The 21,453-nt window shown below is 44.7% G+C and overlaps 1 protein-coding gene and 1 long non-coding RNA gene across 5 annotated transcripts in view; one reads left to right on the forward strand and one right to left on the reverse strand.

Moving 5' to 3' along the window:
- Positions 1-27: 27 nt before the first annotated feature.
- Positions 28-7,209, forward strand: LOC103019888 (uncharacterized). Its single transcript, XR_451650.2, has 4 exons — positions 28-175; positions 5,970-6,125; positions 6,586-6,673; positions 6,906-7,209. It is a non-coding gene; the product is annotated as an uncharacterized LOC103019888 (long non-coding RNA).
- TNRC6B (trinucleotide repeat containing adaptor 6B) overlaps positions 7,156-21,453 on the reverse strand; it is a 263,020-nt gene continuing 248,722 nt past the window's right edge. For 3 of the 4 annotated variants that reach the window (XM_007189093.3, XM_007189092.3, XM_057557034.1), the window contains 2 exons: positions 20,658-20,797; positions 18,853-19,712 (listed from right to left, as the gene is read on the reverse strand). In XM_007189093.3, the coding sequence (XP_007189155.2) occupies positions 19,325-19,712; positions 20,658-20,797 (528 nt within the window). In that variant the 3' untranslated portion in view covers positions 18,853-19,324. Of the gene's footprint in view, positions 11,167-18,852; positions 19,713-20,657; positions 20,798-21,453 lie in introns of those variants that run through there. The other variant, XR_009009751.1, reaches the window with a different exon arrangement.

Genomic DNA, 21,453 nt, shown 5'->3' on the forward strand with positions numbered 1-21,453 from the left:
ATCCTCCGCTTGGTCCCGCCCCCGGGGTTCCGGGAGACCCGAGCCCTGAAGGTTGTTCAGTTTCGGCGGTTGGCTGCTGAGGGTTAAGGAGTTTCTCTTGGTTTACCAGAAACGTCATTAGCGCTTCATAAGTTACTCAGCAGCTCTGCGTCTCAGTCTCCCCATCTGAAAAAAGGTACATTAAGACCCGCCTTTAAGATTCCTGTGAGGATTGGGTGTCATCAGATCGATGTCTTGTTCACTTAGAAAGCCCTCTGTGTTTGCTATTATTATTGTCGCCTAATCCCTCCCACGCTCCTACCGCCTGCCTGGCCTCCAGCGCGGTTCTGAGGAGAAAGGAAGATGCCCAAGGGAAATCGGCATTTATTGAGGGCCAAGTGAGCCCCTTGCGCGAAAGTGCAGTAAAAATGGATTTCAGCAAGCGCTGGAACTGAGACTCATAGACGCTGATGACTTGCTCACGGTCACCCAGCTAATAAATGGAGCCGCCCGACTTCAGATTCTGACTCTGAGCCATTACGCTGTGTAGTTCCCAGCACACACCGTGCCGGGTCACACCACGGCTTGGTGAAGGCATTCCCCCGTCCTGGAACACCTCTCTCTGTCACTGCGTCTTATGTAAGGCCCAGATGGTCCCACTCTTCCCTCTGTTTGGCCACTAATAATAAAACCACTAACGTTTATGTAAGTTTCACTAGGTATCAGGCACTGTCCTGAGTGCTTTACACATGGGATCTCATTACATCCATGTGAGGATCCTGAGTTTTTCAGGTACTATTAAATGAAATAATATACTACTCTCCAATGCAGAGTAAGTGCTCAGTAAATGCTTGCCATTATTATGATCCCCATTTTGCAGATGACAAAGCGAAGGCATGGGCAGGTTGAGTGTCTTGAGATTGCTCATGTAGAAGGGCAAGAGCTAGGAGTTAAGTGCAGGGGGATAGGCTCCAGGCTCCTGGTTCTTACCAGATTCAAAGGTACTCTTTCCTCTGTGCTACAGTAGCAGGTCCTATAGTGCTTTGAAATTGCCTGTTTCTGAGTGTCTCACTATGAAGGGAGGTCCATTTTGAATTCTCAGCTTGTGTGCTGAGGTGAATGGCCGCTTTCCCAGTAACCATAATACTTCAGGAATATTAAAAGCTGCTGATTAGATCTCAAGACTTCCAAGATCTTGTCTTTGACAATAACTTCTTTTCCTGTCACCTTTCCATTCCTGCTTTAATTTTTTTCACGATTTACTCAAAAACTCATGGACCACCCCTGTAAGTGTTCTCCCTCCGCACCTCTGGGATTTCATATAGGCCTCTCATAACTCTCACCAGAGTTAAGTGTTGTTGGCCTTTCCCATCGATGGCAAACTCAGTGCGGGTGGAGATCATGCCTGCCTTGGTCCCCCGTGTCCCTGGCAGGTGGATCCCGCACAGGACCTAACGTAGTGTAGGTGCTCAGTAAATGTTCGCTTGGTGAATGAATGCTGCCCAAAGGAGCCTAGCGCACAAAGGGAAACAAGGCCCACAGTCACCAAGATACAAGTTAGATCCTGACGTTGCCACTCCTCTTCCCCCAGCCTCTCACATCCTTCAGTGTCCTCATGCCATGGATCCTTCATGTCTCCACCTGGGCTTCAGAATTGTCAGAATGGACCGCAGCACCAATCCCAGAATACTGTGGCCATCAGAGAAGCCCATCAGCTACCTGGGCTTATCACCCATGTCTTCTACCTCCCTTCTGGAGCTGCAGAGGATTGCTTTTGGGGATGAGGGCAAACAATTCTGGAAAGAAGACGACTACTCCCTGCAACTTCCAGGGCTGTCATTGCTGTGCTGTGATGAGTTTACTCTCCTTGCTTTCCACGGTGACTACTGCAAACTCTGTCTCCTCAGTCTTCCAGCCTCTCTCCTGGCTCTGCACTTTGCTGTTACTTTTCCTCCCCCAATAGGAGTTTCTGTCTCCAATCTCTTCATTCAGGAAAGGATCTTGCTCTTTCAATTATTTTATCTCGAATCTCTCCAGTTCTGCCTCCCTTCTCCTTTTTTTTTTTTTTTTTAACGCACAGATCTCTTCCACTATAGAAACACCTTCACTTGCTGTTACCTCCTTAACACGGAAAGCTCTTTCTGGCTGCCTCTTCACCAACCAGCATTGATGTTACTAGCTGTGTGACTTGGGCGATTACTTAATCGTTTGGCACTTGGGTCTTCTTACCTGTGAAATATGGCTCATGACCCGCAGGTGTAGAGTGAGGAGCAAAGGCAGGTGACATAGATGCTGACATCCTAGCTCAGTGTCTGGGGCTCCCGTATTGAACACATTTGTTCCCCTCCCTTCTTTATTCCTTAGCACTGTGATGCAGCTTCTGCCCTCTCATCTCCTCTAAACTGCACTCTCACTGATCACCAGTAACTTCCTCTAATAATTCAAAAGGCCCTTTGCCATAATATGTTTGCCTATTTGCATAAAGAATCACTAATAAAGGCTATGTGTGGGTGGGGTGGACATGCAGGGAACAGGATAGGCCAGGTAACTGGGAGCAAGCTTCCCAACGTACATCTTTAAATCATTTTGATTTTTGAGTCAAGTAGTTTTCCTTTTTCTTGTATTAAGTCATCCCTTTTGGCTGATTGAAATATTTAGCATTTTTGACGACCCCTCCCTCCTGCTTTGAAAACTAAAGTGTACTGATTCTCCTCCCTTTCTGACTGCTCTTTCTTTGATGATCCTTCCTTCTCACACTCCTGGAAAAGGAAGTGGTGGGAATTTCCTCAAGATTTAACCCATCTTTACTCCCCTTGGAAACCGCACGTCTGCAAGTCTTATCCTCTGAGTCCACAAGTTTTCTCTAAAGTTTTGGTTCTTTTTTTTTTTTTTTTTTAAATGTGAATTTATTTATTTGGCTGTGTTGGGTCTTTGTTGCTGTGCGCAGGCTTTCTCTAGTTGCGGCGAGTGGGGTCCTCTCTTGTTGCGGAGCACAGGCTCTAGGCACACGGGCTTCAGTAGTTGTGGTGCGTGGGCTCAGTACTTGTGGCTCACGGGCTCTAAAGTGCAGGCTCAGTAGTTCTGGCGCACGGGCTTAGTTGCTCCGCGGCATGTGGGATCTTCCCAGACCAGGGCTTGAACCCGTGTCCCCCGCATTGGCAGGTAGATTCTTAACCACTGCACCACCAGGGAGGTCCCCAAAGTTTTGGTTCTTAATCTTCAAAGGCCACCTAGACACTTGCGGCTGGTTGTCAGTGTTATCTAAAGCAACATCTCTAAATTGGGAATTTAATTTATTTATTTATAAACCTAATGAACCTAATATAGGGCAAGGTTATTTATTTATTTTTAAAATATTTATTTATTTATTTAGGCTGTGCTGGGTCCTACTTGCGGCACATGGGATGTTTTAGTTGTGGCATGCAGACTTCTTAGTTGTGGCACGTAGACTCTTAGTTGTGGCATGCGAACTGTTAGTTGTGGCATGCATATGGGATCTAGGTCCCCGACCAGGGATCGAACCTGGGCCCCCTGCACTGGGAGCGTGGAGTCTTACCCACTGGACCACCAGGGAAGTCCCTAAATCGGGAATTTTACATCTATCCTCTTGTTTTTTTTTTTTTTTTTTAAGGATTTTCTTATTTATTTATTTATTTATTTTTATTTTTGGCTGTGTTGGGTCTTCGGTTCGTGCGAGGGCTTTCTCCAGTTGCGGCAAGCGGGGGCCACTCTTCATCGCGGTGCGGGGACCGCTCTTCATCGCGGTGCGCGGGCCCCTCTCTATCGCGGCCCCTCCCGTCGCGGGGCACAGGCTCCAGACGCGCAGGCTCAGCAATTGTGGCTCACGGGCCCAGCCGCTCCGCGGCATGTGGGATCTTCCCAGACCAGGGCTCGAACCCGTGTCCCCTGCATTAGCAGGCAGATTCTCAACCACTGCGCCACCAGGGAAGCCCTATCCTCTTGTTTTTATTTCAGGCTTTTAAAATACCTAGTTTCTTAAATTCTGTTACTCATGAGGGTCATTCATTTCACAGTGGTGCCTAGTGTGTGCCAAGCATTGTACTAGGCACTGGGATATAGTGGTCAGCTGATGAGGCTTGAGTGGAGAGGGCAAAGGTGAAAAGAGAGGGAGGTAAATTTGCAGGAGCAGGTGGAAGGCAGACCATGGGAATCTGGTAGGAAATAAGGATATTTGGGGTTTTATTCTAAGCAATAGAAAACCACTAAGTTTTAGGCTGGAGGATGACTTCATCAGATTTATGTTTTGAAAAATATCATCTCAGCTCTTATGTGTAGAATGGATTGGGGGTGGGGAACTGGAGTGAATGCCAAATGAGAAACCAGTTGGGCTAATGCAGTGGACTAGGTGAGACCTAGGGGTGTAGGTGATCTAGCCTGGACAAAGGAAGTAAGTGGCAGAGGAAGTGAAGAAAAGGAAGAGATTAATTTAAGAGGTGCAATCAATCCAGCTTGGTGGTGGGTTAGTTACGGGGAGTAAGGAAGGGGGCAGACTCAGCTGATGCTCCTAGGTCTCTAGGTTTCATTGCTGAAAGGATAGCAATGCCATTTACCATGGGGTGGGAGGAGGGGCAAGCAGGCAGGATGGACTTCTCTTTTGGGTTTATTGAGTTTGCAGAGCCATTAAGATATCCAGGTGTTTCAAAATGTTGAGCAGACAATTACATCTACAAGTCCGGAGCCCAATGGTAAGCGTTGGAAATATAAATTTAGCAGTCTTAGCACATAGATGGTAATTAAAGCCATAGGGGTTTTAGGCGCTCGAGCTGGAGAACAACACGGAAAAGAATTCTGCCCTTTCTGATGCTTACATTCCAGTGAGGGAGATGGATAATAATGACTGAACAAGATAATTTTAAAAAGTGGTTAAGTTCTGTGAAAAAAATATAGCAGGACAAGAGCATAGAGTAGCTTAGGGTGGGGATGGGGGTGACAGTTGATCACGTGAAGAGAGAACGAAGAATGGGGAGGTAAAAGTAGCCAAGTGGGCAGGAAGGGAAAGTGCTGGAGGAACCAGCACTTGAAGGGGGAGCACGTCTCTTGATTACAGTTTGGAAGCAGGAATTTTGGGGGAAATTCTTCTTATACCTCTAATTTTCTCCACATATCAGCGGACACAGGATGCTTGCTGGCAGTGCCAAGGTCTCATTGCTGGTTGGTTACAGTAGATTTACAGGAGTCCTTATTTGCCCCGCAGTGACTTTTTTCCCCAAGTGGTACTGCTTTTGGTTGCTGGTGGAAAATAGAAAATAGGGTTTTTCCAAAGTGGGGATTTTAGCAACCATATTATTGAAATTATAGGCTATAAAATATAAACTGGATTAGGAAGGAAATGAGGAAAAGGAGAGGGCTGATGGAGTCAAAGAAAGTAAATAGGCCAGCGTCCTGGGATGGCTGATGAGGTCAAAATGAAGCCAAAGAGGAGGGGGAAGCAGTTTGGGAGGACAGGAAGTCAAGGTCAAGGTTGCTGAAATTAGTGATTCTGGAGGGGAGCAATTTGGTGTGAGTATGGGATCGTGTGGCCAGGGTGACTGGGGGAAGGAGTGCAGAAACCTGGCAGTTAGGATGGATTTTCGAAGCAGACGCTGAAGTCACCTAAGGTGACAGCAGAGCCCGCAGCGGTGAAGAGGGCTGAGTCAGAGGCTAAAGTCTTGACAACCATCTTCAATTCTAAAACACAACCCCCCTTAGACGTTTATGCATTTTTAAAATATCCAGAATTTAAAGTCTTTGGTGATAAAGGTCTTCATAGGTTTTGCTATGATCTCAATTCCACAAATATAGCACTTACTTGATATAGGCAGGCCCGCAAGGTTTTTTTTTTTTTTAATTTGTATTTATTTATTTATTTTTATTTATGGCTGTGTTGGGTCTTCGTTTCTGTGCGAGGGCTTTCTCTAGTTGCGGCAAGTGGGGGCCACTCTTCATCGCGGTGCGCGGGCCTCTCATTATCGCGGCCTCTCTTGTTGCAGAGCACAGGCTCCAGACGCGCAGGCTCAGTAATTGTGGCTCATGGGCCCAGTTGCTCCGCGGCATGTGGGATCTTCCCAGACCAGGGCTCGAACCCGTGTCCCCTGCATTGGAAGGCAGATTCTCAACCACTGTGCCACCAGGGAAGCCCCCGCAAGGTATTTTTGACATCTAGTTCCCCTCTCCTGACCTCACATTTCCTGGTGTTTACTTATTTTATGGTAAGAATTGGATGGTATATAGCCTACCACTTTGTACAGCAGACTTGCTTAAGACCATTTTCTTAGAATTCCAGGTGTCTTTCAGCCAAGGCATTTTGGCGTGATAACTTTGGAATCCAATCTAGGTTCCTAGCATGGTGACTGAAACAAGTTTCAATTAAGTGATGAATATTTACATGGTATGCTTAGAGCAGTGCCCTAATGTAAACATTATGGGAAGCAATCAGTCAGTGTTATCTACTACTAGCTGATTAAATTATGCTGAGCTGCACTTCCTCATGAAATGGGTTTGCCACTACCTATTTCACACAGCATTCTGAGAATGAAGTCAGACACGACACTACCTGGGAATTAGAAGGTCTTAGTTTCCTTCCATTGCTCCCCTTTGCCCTTCTAGCGCTGTTGCATGGTCACATGTCTAACGAGTCTCCAGCAGCTAACACTAAGTAAGAAACTGTTCAGATGGGAACGAGCTGGCTTTCAGGGTAAGGCTCTCCCGCTCCTCCGCAGTGGTGAGCACCGGAAGCAGGGCGGGGGTGCCGGCGGGTGGCTTCGTGGACAGAGCTGGCACGCTGTCGCCTTCCCGGGCTGCAGCAGAGCCCCGGCAGGCATCGTCCCTCTGCCCTCCTCCACTCTGTAGTGTCTTCACTCCAGAGGCACACGAGGCTCAAACGGGATGACAACGAAAGGTAGCAGGAGAACCTGAATTTCTTTCAGAGACTCTGAAGCCGGCAGCGTGGCAGGCAGCAAGGAGCACACACCCACCAGTGGCTGGTCAACCTGACAACTCTGGCAACACAAACATAACAAGACAAGATAGACAAAGTGGAGGCCCAGTCCAGATGCTGAATGTCAGACACCTTTTATGTGTGGGGCAGGGCGAGGGAGTACAGTAGAAGAAATACAAACATTCAACAGACGAGCAAATTAAACTGGCAGAATGAAACAGGAAACCACAATAAATGCTTAGCAGCCAAACACATTTATTAGTCTTTTTTCTTTTTTTTTTTTTTCCAGGAACCCAAAAATATTTTGTAGTTATAATGTAAGCAACTGAGTTGCACATAATACAATCATATCTTTCCAAAATAAAATAAAATAAAAAACTAAACAAAAACAAAAATAAGCTGCTTAAAAGCCCAAAAAAACCCTTCAGAAAACTCATATATGCATTACATCATCTCTCAGTTTTAATGAAATGACGACGACTTAATTCCTTATTACTCAACCTGTCACATCCAATAAAAGACCACCCTTTAGTTTTTTTTGTTTTTGACTTTTTTTTTTTTTGAAATCCAGCATGAGAAATACAGTACCTGCTATGGCAAAAAATACACATAAAATGCAACTTTTCAGCTTATTTGTACATTAGTAGAGTTTAACATTTTATTGTTTTTTAAGTGAACCAGTGATTTTAAGTACCACTATACTAAAAAAGTAAAATAAAATATAGAAAAGGGGGGCCCAGCCTGCCATGCAAGTGCACCTCTAAAGTGCCTAGTTTCTGTGTCCATGTAAAACCAGTCATATGAGGAGCAATTTCAACATATGGGAGTTTGATTAAACCTCTATGTTTAAGAGAAAAAAAAAAAAAAAAGACAATGCCATATCCTCCCTTTTCTCCCCTCAAACTTCCTTAAATCCCGTCATCCACTTTCTCTATGGCCCACCAGTAGAGAGAAAAGAAAGCCACCAAAATAACATTGTAGAAGCTATTTCAAGTATAAGAAAAACAAAACACTTCTAGGTAACTTGCAGAGAGCATCAAAATTGTGCAGCTATTTAGTCATGTTTACAGGTTTTGTTTCTGCGGACAGTGTTTCAGATGAGAGGATTTTTGCTGTACCTTCCTGTTACCTGTTTGTGTGCAAAGTTGGAAAGCTGCCTTTGAAAGATCCAGCCTCTTTCTGATGCCCTTCTCTGCACCTTCTGTGAAAGGGGGCAAGGAGAGAAGCGAAGGGAGGAGCAACGCGTCCCAGGCCGTCAGGTGGTACTGCTCCGTCTCTCCTCTGCGCCATTCCCCAGGGCCCTCACTTCTCTTGTTCACCATCAGTGACCTAACTCTCATTGCAGAGATTCCCATATTCAGTTTCCTGATTTGGTAGGATGTATTTTACTATGTAAACATAGCCCCCTAGGATTATGGAACCCAAAGCAGCATATATATCTCCATCTAAATGGAGAAAGAAAAAATAGTCCAGAAACCTCTCCTCGGGTTGCTTCTGTTACCTGTTTTTGGTTACTCGAAACAGGGAGGGGTGGGGTGGGCACAGAGTAAGTCATAAGCAAATAGTGGAGAGTTAGGAGTGGGCATGGTTGAGCCGTTGCGTCTGCTTTTTTTTTTCCTCCAGGAAGGGTTTTTTTGTTTTTTTAAAACCTGTTAAAAATGTTCCTGCACCTTAAGTCATACTGAGGTTAAGGCCAAGGGTGCAGAATCTTGTGCACGTGTCTCTGTGAGCACATTCACGGTGCATGCACCATTTTTAATGTCTTCTGTGAGATCACTGGACACACTTTGGTCACTGGTGTGTGCAAAGGGTGGTGGGGGGGAGTGTCCCAGGACAGAAGTGCAGAGATCAGCAGAGCCCTTTGGGAGCGTCGCAGAGGGACAGAAGGGCAGGAAAAACTCAGGAGGGACCAGAGGAAGGAGACTGATAGAAAAGGGGCTTCCACACAAACAACAGAAATAAAATCCGCAGGTCGACAGCGCCCAGATCAGAAGGTGGGTGGTGGATATGCGTGCATTTATCATCAAGCTTCTTCCCTCAAAGGAAGTCGTCAGTAGACAAAGATCAGTGAGCCCAACCTAAAAAGGGCTTCCTGACAGATACAGGGTTTATCTTTAAGATGGGGGGAGCTAGGGGGTTTGCAAAGAAGCTATTCAAAATGATCTATTCTGGTCCTGCCTCATGAGCGGCCAAATCTAGGAGAGCAGTAGCTGACAGATCCCTACAAGCAGCACTCGTTAAACTTATTTACCTCTACCTAAAGTCAGCTTCAAGCCTTGTGGAGGGAGGGACACCTGAGGGTGTGCGGGCCTTTCAGGGAGGTTGCCTGCACGTCTCAGATGATTCCTTCTAAGTAAGAAATCAATTCATTTCCAGAGCATCGCAAAGCGACACGGCTATGAATTCTACAGCACAAAATTGAAATGCCAGGGACTGATTCTCTTTATGATCTACAGAATGCTACTCAGTTACTCAAAGTATGTGTGTGTGTGTGTGTGTGTGTGTGCGCGTGTGTGTGTGTGTTTGAACCAAGAAAGGTTGAGAACTCAAGGTCTCAGGAGAAAACATTCTGGAGTCCCTGGAGGGGATGGATCTTCTGGAAGAGAGAAATCCAGACACTCCCTACTCTGGAACTAGAGCTAGAATGGATGGCATCTATTCAGAGCAGGGTTTAAACACTGGTCTGTCGTCACTGTGTATGGGAGGCAATGGAGAGAACATCACCCCACAAATGCAAGTCCACTCCCCTGACCTGTTCTGCTTTCTCTTCTTAAACATGAAAGAATAAGATCTGAAACTTCTGATGGCTTTAAAAAAAAGTGGAAAACATCATATTTTAGGGTTACTTTCACAGCAAAGAAAAAATTGTAAAAGTTATCCTGCTATCTACACGTTCATATTTTTCCAAGGATAACCCACCGATGTCAGAAAAGGAGGGGAGTTAAGGGTCTACACTGCAGGGGAAATGTACCTCGAGGTATTGTTTTGTGTTAGACAGCTGAAACGTCAGAATTTTATTTTTTTGTTTTCTTTTTTGTCTAAAGGCAATCTAACAGATTGGAACCCTGATGAGATCGTGCCTGTGCAGGCTGGCAGGGGCACGAGGAGACTGTGATCAAGTCTGTTACTAGTTACAGTACTGTGAACATCAACAGCAAAACTGCTGCAGGGAAACACTGGCTCCAGGCACGGCAGTCTCTTGCTTCCGATACTGTGTGTTGCCAATAATGCCTAGACCAGAGCAATGCAAGGGCCACGACTGACTGCAGGAAGGGTCAACAGAGGGATGCTGTCAGGACAGAGGAGGCTGTGGGCTTTCCCGTGTCAAACACCTCACTGCTCACTAGCTACACACAGCTTAACACCTGCAAGGGAAGCAGAGAGGCCACATATGGCGGGGGCCTAGTGGACAGGGAAGAGCAGCCCTGTTTGCCTGTCAAGCAACAGACCTCTTCCCCATAGAGCAAGAAAGTTTCCTTACAATTAAATTCACTTAAAAATGACTAAGAAAGAAGAAAGAAAAATTAAAATGGAGCGAGGAGGAGGAGGAGTTTTTTCTGAAATGACATAAAGATTAAGGTCAGCACGCGTGAGGCAAGGTTTCCTGAGCTTGAAAGGGTTCTGAGTTCAGGACAGGGTGAGCACTTTTTTCCAGAAAACAGGGGGCCTTCGGGGCCCTCCTGTTGCACCAGGCTGACACCGCACGGCTAGGATGGAGATCTGTACCACACTGGCTGGTAGGGGCTGCAGGCCCCCCAGGAAGTGCCAGGCCGGACTCACAGGTCTCTTTCTACCTCACTGTGCCGACCTTACCGCTTCTTACTCTCACTCCCCTTCCCTGCCAGCTTGAGGGGATACCATGGACACAGAAACTGTAGAACAAGGATACAAAGCTACTTCCTTCCCCTTTCTGCCCTTTCCTCCCACCCCCCCTTTGCAGAATGCATAGTTACAATTCACACGTTACAAAGTAAAGAAGCAATGATGACCACATATGGGACCTTTTTTTTTTTTTGAAAAAAGAAAAATCCAACAACCTCTTCTTAAGTTCAGTATCAAAATTCACATTTGCATAATAATACATTTCAAGGCCATTAGAGAGGAATGAGAGTGAAGCCCCGGAAGCTGCAGCATCTCTCCTCCCTGTGTCTTCCTGAATGAAGCTGAAGGAATCTTGCGGAGGGACTGTTTTCCTCTTTGGGGAGTTCTGAGGAATTATGGAAATGGCCCTTAGCATTCACTTGATTTCTCTTTAGAAAAGAGAGGGAGTGGGGAGAAGAGGTGGAATTGTTTAAAACAAACATGAAACAAAGGAAGAGACACTGCAGATTTCTATGTTTAACTATATAGTTCTGAAGAAATAAAATATGATTGCAGATTTTTCTCTTTTCTTTCACAAACACGTCAATCTTATCCTCTCAAAAGCCTTTTCCTCGTGTGTGATACCCTGTTTGTACAAACAGCAACATTATGTGACTTCCATTCGGGAAAAGAATTGCCTTCTCAGGACACAGACTCAAAGGGTGGCAACGCGCTGCCTGCCCTGCGTGAGGCAGGAGGGAGAAAAGCCTTCTCGACGTGCACGAGTGTGTCACAAGCATCACCATATTTCAGTTCTCCAGTGCTCACGGGAAAACAAAGACTAAACCAGCCACAGCCACAGCCACGCACGCACACACATAAACACGAAGAAGACCAGGCAATGCAGAGAGATTAAGTTCAACCTGCACTCTTGGACTAACCAGGTCTCTGTCATCTGTGCACCATCACCTCGTCATCCCCTCTCCCAAGTCCCGGAACCTCTCCCTCATGACTCTACACTGTGCAATAAAAACGCCCCGGGGACGGTCCGGAGAAATGCCGACTTCCCTAAAGACCAAGCTGACCGTCTTTCTGTTTTATCCCAATGGGTAGGTTCTTCCTAAAACAGACGGTCTCTGAACTCACAAAGGCACATTCAGAAATACTACACTTAAGTAATTAATTCCTTGGACAAAATTAAAAAGGGGTGGTGGGTAGGGGTGGTGTTTTAAACACATATATTTTAACTTATCCCGAAACGTCTGGCAAGAAGTGTCATGCTGAATGCAGCACTTGGTGAAAAACTCTACTACCTTTAAAAGGTACGTAACTTCTTTAAGGGTTCCAAAGGTTTTTGCTCTGTTTTGTATAAGTAGTCCCCTTTTTCATTTTTGGCGAACACACACGGGATACACTCTCTTCCTCTCCATAAAGCTCTGCTGTCAGGCTGGTCCTGCAGCGAGGTGGCTCCTGGCATCCCGTCACCTCTCGCAACCCAGCCCTCCGAGGACTGTGCACGCCTTTCAGGACCCCAAGGAGAAGGACCGCCAGATGCAGTAAGAGGTCCAGGGAAGTGGGGGACCGGAAAGGAAGGAAAGCACTTCGCTCCACAACATTGGAAGCTACTCCACAGTTTCTCTTTTGCTGCTCACCAACAGCAGCAAAGAGGACTTTCACTTTTTGAGAAAAACAATCCCAGCTAATTAATATTGGCTCAAAATGGATCAATTCCAATTGGGAATTTACTTTCAAAACAATGATTTATATTTTGAAAGTGAAATTGAGGCACAAAGTGCTTTAGGGAAACACTATTTCTTTTCAATTTAAAACAGAACACTTCTTGCCTCTTTCTGACCTTTCTCCTCCCATGAACAAAACAAGCGTTTGTCACAATGAAGAACCAACAGCTGAATTTTGCAGAGACCTTTTGCTCAGGGCAGTACCATTTTTCCTGGTGTGCACAGCTGTCGTTAAAAACAAATTCAGGTGTACGGCTAACTGAAGAGGAAATTATTTAAATTCTGTGAGGCAAACACTGGCAGTCTCTATCACTTTTGCTATTTTATTTTGGTGGTGGTTGGAGGTTACCGTAAGAGACTGACAGTTTAAAAACCACTCAAATGTTCAAATACGTGGTAATTAATCCAGATCTAGTCCGAGTGACTGTAAACATGAGGATGACATGGATGCCGAGCCGGTGGGGTGCAGCCCTGTTTCCTGACCGGTGTTCCCTTCACCATCCCGTGCATGTCTGTGGCCTCTTTCCTCTGCTGAAGCGGGCAGGGTCATTGCTCAATTTTAATTATGTTATTACTATGTTCATAGATTCTTGAAGTTGATAATTATTTCAAATAAAGAATGTGATGCCAGTACCTCCTCTGTCAAATTTCAGGTCAAGAAAACAACGCCATCATTGACAAATGGGGACCATCTCTGAAAATACACACACCTTTGGCACTGGCCATAAACCTACAGGCCTTATCACAGGGTGTGCACTAACTCTGGAAACAGAGATAATATTCTATGTTTTGTAATAGACTGATGATGTCCCTGACAACATTTTATACACCTGCCTGTTTCTAGACTGCTTGCACACCCTGTACTTGTGGAGAAAGAAAGCAGAGAGGCCGTGGTGCAGTTCTGCAGCCGAGGGGAAGGGCACTCCATTTTCTGATTAACTGCTGAGGTTATACACACGGGCCAGACTATTTTCATCTGCACTATCGCACGCAGCCTTAGTTGTACACTCACGGGAGGGAAAACAATAAGATTTCTCTTTGTAGTAACACTAAGAAGTGTAGTTAATGCATAGACGTGAAGTATGACAAAACTTGGCGAAACACCGGAGAAGAAAAGGTTTGATTTCTTTTTTTTAACCAGCTAAAAATGTATCTCTACTCCTAAAGACCTTATAGATAAGTAAAAGAAAACAACCCAAACTCAAAACAATAACCTAGAGTGTTGTATGCTGAATTTGAACTCTGAGGATGGGGGAGAAGGGGACCTTTTCAACATAAAGACTCAATTGTTCCCTAATCTTAGAGATGGCTACTACAGCCAAGTCTGCTGAAAACATCCTGTTTACACAGCAGAGAAGAGGCTTGGCCTAAGCATTCTGCTCAGCTCACAGACATCTTCATTCTGTTTAACAGTCAAGATGGCAGAATAGAAAAATTAAAACTAAAAAGTACGCAGCATCTGAGGTCGATATGGAATCTGGCTGTTAATCTTACAAAAACTGCCCCCCTCCCCTGCAAAAAGTGGTGAAAGTGAGAGTGAATACTTGCAACTAGTTAATAGCCTGTGAAATTTTAGTTGCTGCTAGCTATGTTAATAACAGGTCTTCCAAATTCTTCAACAGGAATTTTTTTTTCTTTTCTTTCTTTCTGCATATCTTACACACCACATGCAACCCACAGGAACTTGGAAGAACCAACTGCTAACTTCTGCTACATACACGTCAGAAGAGGTGGGAAAGTTCTTAGAACAGGAGCCACAGTAATAGAAAATCAAGTTGCTATAAATAAAACTGACTGAATGGCAATCAAGGCGTAATGTTGATTTACTGGGGGACACTGATGAAAGGATGTGCTTTGGAACCTTAACTTGCAGCACTACTAAGTTAACTTCCGTGAATGTTGTAAATGAAAAATATCAAGGGCTGGGGACTTGGGGGATCAGAGACGCCACATGGACCATCCATTTCGTCACAGTGTCTAGGAGATCTGTACTTTTTTTTTAAACACCTAAAATTAGGTCATGGCACTGGATCTTAATTGCCAGGAGAGGTCTCCAGTCTGATGGAAGACTTCCCTTCCCCTTCTAGCGCTTCTTTCCTTTTGGCTACTCATGTGGTAGACAGAAACCAAGTTCATGATGTTTGAGTGAGGGATATCTCTGGCCACTAGTAATCAAGTGTTTAAAAATATACAGGAAACTGGTAAAAATTGGAAAGCTCAAGTTTACATGATCAAAATGTTCATGAAGTAAACCTATGTAATGAGAGGTCACCAGCAAGCCCCTATACCCATGCCAGAATGCAGTGGAAGAGAAGATGCTTCCGCCACATTTTCTAAGTGTACTGAAGCCATCTAACCTCTCAGCAGACATGGCTCTTGCCAAGGAATACCATGGAAAGAAAAGTTTTCCTCTTCCATTACATCCTCACTATATCCTGTTCTTAGGTCACTGACAACCAAAACAGCAAAGCTTCCAGCAACTGGTCAAGAAAAAGGGAGTTGATGGGAAAGGGAGGAGACAAAGGAGAAGAGCAGAAAAATAGGAACCCCTTTCTAATGGCCTGACACAAAGAGCCTTTCCAAGTCACTGCAGTTGTCACGGGAGAAGCCGATACACAGTAACAAAGGGTGACAGCACGAGGAAGGATCTTGGTATCCCACATTATCAAGACATAAAAGCATACTTCCTTGATTTCTGTTTCTTTAATGACTTTAAATTTAGCCCACTGCCTTTGGGGGCTGTCCAGAACCACTCCAATTTCTGTAACGGGTGAGTGTCTTACTGTCTGGAGCGACGGGACCACATGCACATACGCACGAGCTCCTCTTGCTTAGGATGTGTGGGTGTATGTATGAAGGCACTAAAGCGGTTTCAGAGAAACTGCAGGCAGCAACCCCACCCACTCCCTTTACCTGTCGAGCAGGAGTTTCTTTCCTACTGGGAAGCTTAGGTGTTTAAAAGAAGCTGTGGTCATGCTTGGGAATTCTAACCCCTGGCCCAGGAGGGAATACAAAAGGAGAATTCGACATCACCAAAAACTGAAAGGAAACACTCCACATCTCCGGCTGGGGGATGGGGATAATTAAGCAGCAGATCTTCAAAACAGCAATTAAAATGAGCACAACGGTAGCTGGGAGCTAAAAAAGTAAAACCACTTGTTCCTTATTAGATTCTTCTACTTTCTCCTCCTCCCTTAACAAACGGAGGTAAGACGGACATTCTTCATTAATAGAACAGTCCATAGATATTTTTCCTCTAGTAATGCCTACATTTAAAATTTGTTCCAAAAATTATTAACCTGTATTTCCTAACTCTTTACATAGATTCTCAGCAATCCAACCGTACTACTTTACAGATTATAGTTACTTTTTTTTTTTAAGCTGTTGTTTCTTTCTTTGATCTTTTCTTTTGTTGCCGTGGTTGGGGAGACAGGGCGAAAGGTTCCTCTAAAGAAAACTAAAAATTCCAAGGGGAGATTTAAATGTTCAGTCTTAAACGGAAAGGAATAAAGTGATGGCATTCCCATTTATACACACCAAACACTCTCCCACTAAATTATACACAATTTCCAATGAATCCATGCTAGAGCTCTTATAAAGCTTAATCCTTCTCCCATATCTTTTAAGCTCGTGAATTTACCTGTTGCTGCTAAATTGATAATTTTTTAAAAATATTTCTTTCTACGTGTTTTAAAATGTGTGATCCCCAGTATGACAATAACGTTTGGAGACTTTTCTTTTTACATTTTAAGTAAAAATTGTTTAAACTTTCTGAAGTTTCAGGAACTTGTAAAAGTTTATTAAACAGGAAAGAAACATCCGTCTATCTAGGATAAGATACGGTTAAATAAACCATCTTCCAAAATCTGGCTTCCTACCCTAGAATTCCTGAGAATGCTTGCAAATTTTAAAGCAGGAAAATAAATGTTAAAAACAAAAAACACTGTTAAATGCTCCCAGAGTTAGTCTTCATCTAAAATATATATTTATATGTATATATATATGCACTTTTTGGTCTTTTTTTAAGTTTTTAGTTTTTTTCCCTTTAAGCTTATGATGGAAGAACATTTTAGCTTCTCATGTTTATTTTTACATATTTCAAATCCCTCATTATGTCTTGTAAACAAGAGGGGCTCTAGCACCCGGCTTTCACCGTAGTATCGTAAGGAACTCAACTAACCCATAGTGCAGGTCAAGGAACCAACAGGCAGGAAGAGAGGAGGGTGGGGCAGGACATGCCAGGGAACCAAGAGCGGCAGCTCGCCTGAGCCTCAGGACATGCTCCCGGCCCAGGGACACTCAGACTCAGCCTTCTGTAGATGTGTGATCACAGCTGCTCTTCACCTGGAGGCCACCACACATGCCAGGGTTTTGCCCCCCCAGGCAGACAGCAGTCGGTGGGGCTCGAAGGAGACATTCTGTGCGTGGGCAGAAGTGGAAGGGGCATGGTGGTGATGAAAACCGGAGGGCACAGTTAGTTTTCTAAAGGCATCCGATGGGACCAAACCAACGCTAGAAACTCAAGTTTGACCACCTACCCACACAGGGTTCATAAAGACTTGCATGAGCAAGCGCTCACTTGAATTATGCACGTCAATCTCTTTTGAGGCTAGGTTTATAATCAACAGAGTAAACTGAGAGGACTACAGAATTCCCATTCTTTGTCTCACAAAACCACTTAAATGCAAATAATTGGTTTTTGCCTTTTCCTATACACAGCCGCCCACCCACCCACAGACACAAGCTAAAAGTCAAATGCATTATTAGGCATTGTTGTATCCTTCACTGAAGATGCTAAAGAAAGAAAAACTCCCTTGTCCTCACTAGCAGCAAGTTACGGAGGACAGTAGAGGTCTGCTCCCACCAAGGGTTGGAATGGGCAGGTATTTGCTGGTACAGAATGTCGGCACTTTATGTTAAACAGTATAATGCAGACGGGGATGTCCACACAAGTGCTAGCACGTTACCGGCACACGTCTCCCCCCCCCTCCCCCCCGCCCCGCCAGCCATCTGTTTTGTATAAAGGGGTACCCTTCAGGTCTGCTGTAACTCTTCACAAAAAGCAGTTTGATACATTTTGATTCCAACATAAGTACATACATGTTGGTGATAACTGTGGATTAAAAGTTGCCCCCTATTCGGCCCAGAGTACTACTACATTGATGCTTAAAAAAAAAAAAAGTCTTTAAATACCGAAATAAAAAAAGCAACATTACAAGGAAAAAAAAAAAAAAAGAGGTCAAAACCAAAAAAAGGTGCAATACTTAAGTCTTTGCTAAGTTATACCTGCCTAAGCAAAACCACATACACAGGAAATACACAACACAGAGAAACAAAAGGAAACGCTTGAAGTACACACTGGTTTAAGAACATTCGTTAAGTAAACGTTTCTGTCAGTGATGGCCTGGTGCTGTAACACGCCACGGCCTGGCACAGGTAACGCTCAGCAAGAAGGGAGCAGAGAGGGAGGGGCTGCAGATGCTTGCAGGAGGCTGCTCACAACTTATTTTTTTTTTCTGTTTTCGTAAAATGTTAAAGAGGAACAACAGAAATTTTAAATTCAGCATTACCTGACTTTCTGACCAATTTCTCATACCTGATTACACAAGAAAGGGGGAACACAGTTTTTCTGCTTTTGAGACATCACATCGTTAAAAGCTATCTTACTGTCTGTTCCCATTCAGACTAATGAAAAGGCCAGCATGAAATTTAACAGATATTCAGATGTGCCTACTAGTAGCCACTTGATTCAAAAAACAGAAATAAATAAACACACAGTTGCTCCAAGAGGTACCTCCTGCTCTCCTAGTTTTGGGGACTTGGCAGTGCTCCACTCTACTGCTAGGTCAAAAGAAAAGAGACAGAAAACTCACGCTTGGGCTACTTTGCAAATGTAAAGGAGCTCCCAGCTATCCTCATTAAAGAGCACTCTGTTCATCTCAATACAGCCCAACGGGGTGGCTTCAGTAGCAGTGGCTCCCCGGGCGCTCGTGCTCCTGTGTTCTCATAGTTAAAAAAAATAAAAATAAAAAGCAGATGGCCGGCCAGCCAGCCTGCGGACTGTCAGCAATGCAGCTTTCTGAGAAATCAGGATGGGGAGGAGGAGGAGGAGGACACAGGCGCGCGCGCACACACACACACACACACACACACACACACACAGAGAGACAGAGAGAAGGATGCACGCGAATGCACATGAACACACGTGCACACACATACCAGAACGAGCATGCCTGGGCAGTTACATGTGCCAGAACACACTGGTATTTATCAACCAGCCAATCACAATTTTTTTTTCTTTTTTTTTTGTTTTTTTTTTTTAGGTTTTTTGTGTTTTTGTTTTTAAAGTGAGGCTCCGTCAAGTCTTCCCTCCCCCCACCCCAACAATTCTTTTGAATTCCCCTCCCTCCCAAACATGGTAGACCTAAGGACGGAAACACACCCAGTGCAAACAAAGTTAAAAAGCTATTTTTTTTTCAGTATATATGTTTCTTAGCAACAACTTCCATATAACATGAAAAAAGTGAAAAACTAGAAACTAATTTTTTTAATTTTTTTGTGTTTAAATTTAAATGGTATGTGTACTTGCTTCACATTGTCTTTCTAGGTTGGCGTTCATGATTCAAGTATTTCAAGAGTGATATGTTCTCTTTTTGGATTCATATTCCAAACGAAAAAACTGAAGTTATAAGGGAGGCAACTATGTGCTCAGACAGTCTGTCAATGACCCACCTTTTTTTCTCTCTCCGTTTTCTTTTTTCCTTTTAAAAATGTATTTATTGCAAGTTGAAAAAAAAAACGAAAAGGTCAAGTTAGTGCTGCTGCTGTTCCAAAAAAGGTCACGAGGTCAGAGTTGAAAGTTCTAAGTTCAGATTGAATCCGACCCTCCTCCCAGAAGGTCACCAGGTAGTAAAGGAGCAGGGCTGCCCATCCTATGGGGGTCTTCCACGGTCGGGACTCCCCACAAGCTAGAAGAATAGTTTGGGGGTCCCCACAATGAAGCGCCAGCAAGATCGGCCCCGCTGCTGCCACCAGCACTGCTGCTCCATTGCCCGAGCCCTGTGGACCCACCGAAAAGATTCAGAGCAGGTCCGACGGGATCTGACTGGGTCTGGCCGGTCTCCAGGGACTGCCAACCCGCTGCGGGTGCACTCGGGGTCGCCGCAGGGGTAGGGGGCTGAGCTTGTGCCAGAAAGCGGCTAACTTCATCATCAGTGGCAAACTCAGCCAGGATGGTAGTGTTTCCCAACACACACCTGGAAAAAAGGGGAGGGAAAGAGCTATGCATTTGAGGAAACTCCTAAAAGCATGCACAGGGACTGAGTATTTTGAGTCCTCGCTACTCAAAAGCGTGGTCCTTTGACTCCAGCTTCCACCTCCCCTGGACGCTTTTCAGAATCACAGGATCGGAACCTGCATTTTAACCAGACCAAAAGGTGACTGAGAAGTACTGATTGAGAACAACGTATCACTCAATCTCCAGATATCCAAAGACTACTGGAGAATATTATATATCAATATCCCTTGGGATATGGAATTTGTATGTCAAGTAAAACGTCACCTCTTTTTTTTCCCCCCTTGGGGGTAAAAGGTCACAGCCCCAAGCATCAAGGTGACCCAGCTCCAGACACCTGAAGTGCTGCTTCGTCTCAGGGCCGGGCTCACTGCCTGACCTCCCCATCACTTGCTTGTTCTGTGTGTACCTTCCTGTCATGGCATCTGCAGCCACGGGGAGTCAGCTCCTCCCGTTCACCACCTTGGCAGTGGCGGGGAAGAGGATAGTCAGAGTCTGATCCAGCCCCACTTACTTCAGGCAGAACCCCTGCTACCCACTAAGACCACAACATTCATCATCACCCACAGAGGCCAAAGAAAGCAGCTAGATCCTATTACGAAAAGGGACAGCACTTACAACGTCTCACATTTCATAAATCCTGGATTTGTTTCATGGTACTAAAAATGTACTCACTGTTTCACAAATCTGTTATTTTTGGAATTCCGATTATCGGATACAAACAGGACAATCCATGCTTACACAGGTAGAAGAGATTAGCCACCTTGGTACTCAAGCAATTGCTCATGTCATGATGCCGTCTGTGTGCATGTTCTCGTGCATCTCTGTTTAATTAAGCAGGTGCCCGAATACTCACATGTGCCTCTTCATGCATGTTTGTCTCAGTGAGCGCAGGCTGGGTACTCACATGTGCAGTGCAGTTTGGGCCTTGGCCGCCTCCTGTTTGGTGCTGTATCGGATCAGGGCGGTGCCCTGGGTTAGGTTCAGATGGAATGTCAGCAGTGGGCCATGCTGCATGCAGATGGTTCTCAAGGTTGACCCATCAATCTAAAGAGTAATGACAGTCATGAGATAATAACTGGTGATGGGGTGGGAAAGGAAGTCAAGTGACCTTTCTTACATTTGAGAATGAGAAGGACTTCCGGTTCGTAAATAACAGCATTAGTGCTAAATAAGTCTCGGAGAGACAAATGAAGAACTCAAGGCAGGGGATGACTGCACTGAATACAGAGGTCTTCAAGGCAAATCTTAAGATATTCAAAGCACTGGGCTCAGATCTAATGTGGCCATTTTGCACATAAAAAATGTGTATAAATACAGCTCAAAACAAAAGCGTATGATTCAACCTGTGGTCTATTTTCCTTAAGAGGTAAACAAGTAAACCTATGCTGACTGGTAGAGGCTTAAAAAGCAGAAATAAGATGGTAACCAAATAAGAATGTAAGAGAACATGCAAAGTTCTGAGCATGATTACTAATGTAACATTCTTCCAATCTCACAAAAAGCTACAGAAAAAAGACACGAACAAGAAAGGCACTGCTAACCATCTGACGATTTAGAATGCTGACAGGTGACCCAGCTCAGACTATTCTGACGTCTCTTTACTCCTACTCTCGCCATCTCAAGGACAGACTCTACTTCTACCTACTTCTCTGTGCCTTCTGCTGCCCTCAGCCAACGTGACCAATGGTTTTTTTTATAGC

Source organism: Balaenoptera acutorostrata, chromosome 11 (assembly GCF_949987535.1).
Source record: "Balaenoptera acutorostrata chromosome 11, mBalAcu1.1, whole genome shotgun sequence".
In the NCBI taxonomy this organism is placed as follows: Eukaryota; Metazoa; Chordata; class Mammalia; order Artiodactyla; family Balaenopteridae; genus Balaenoptera; species Balaenoptera acutorostrata.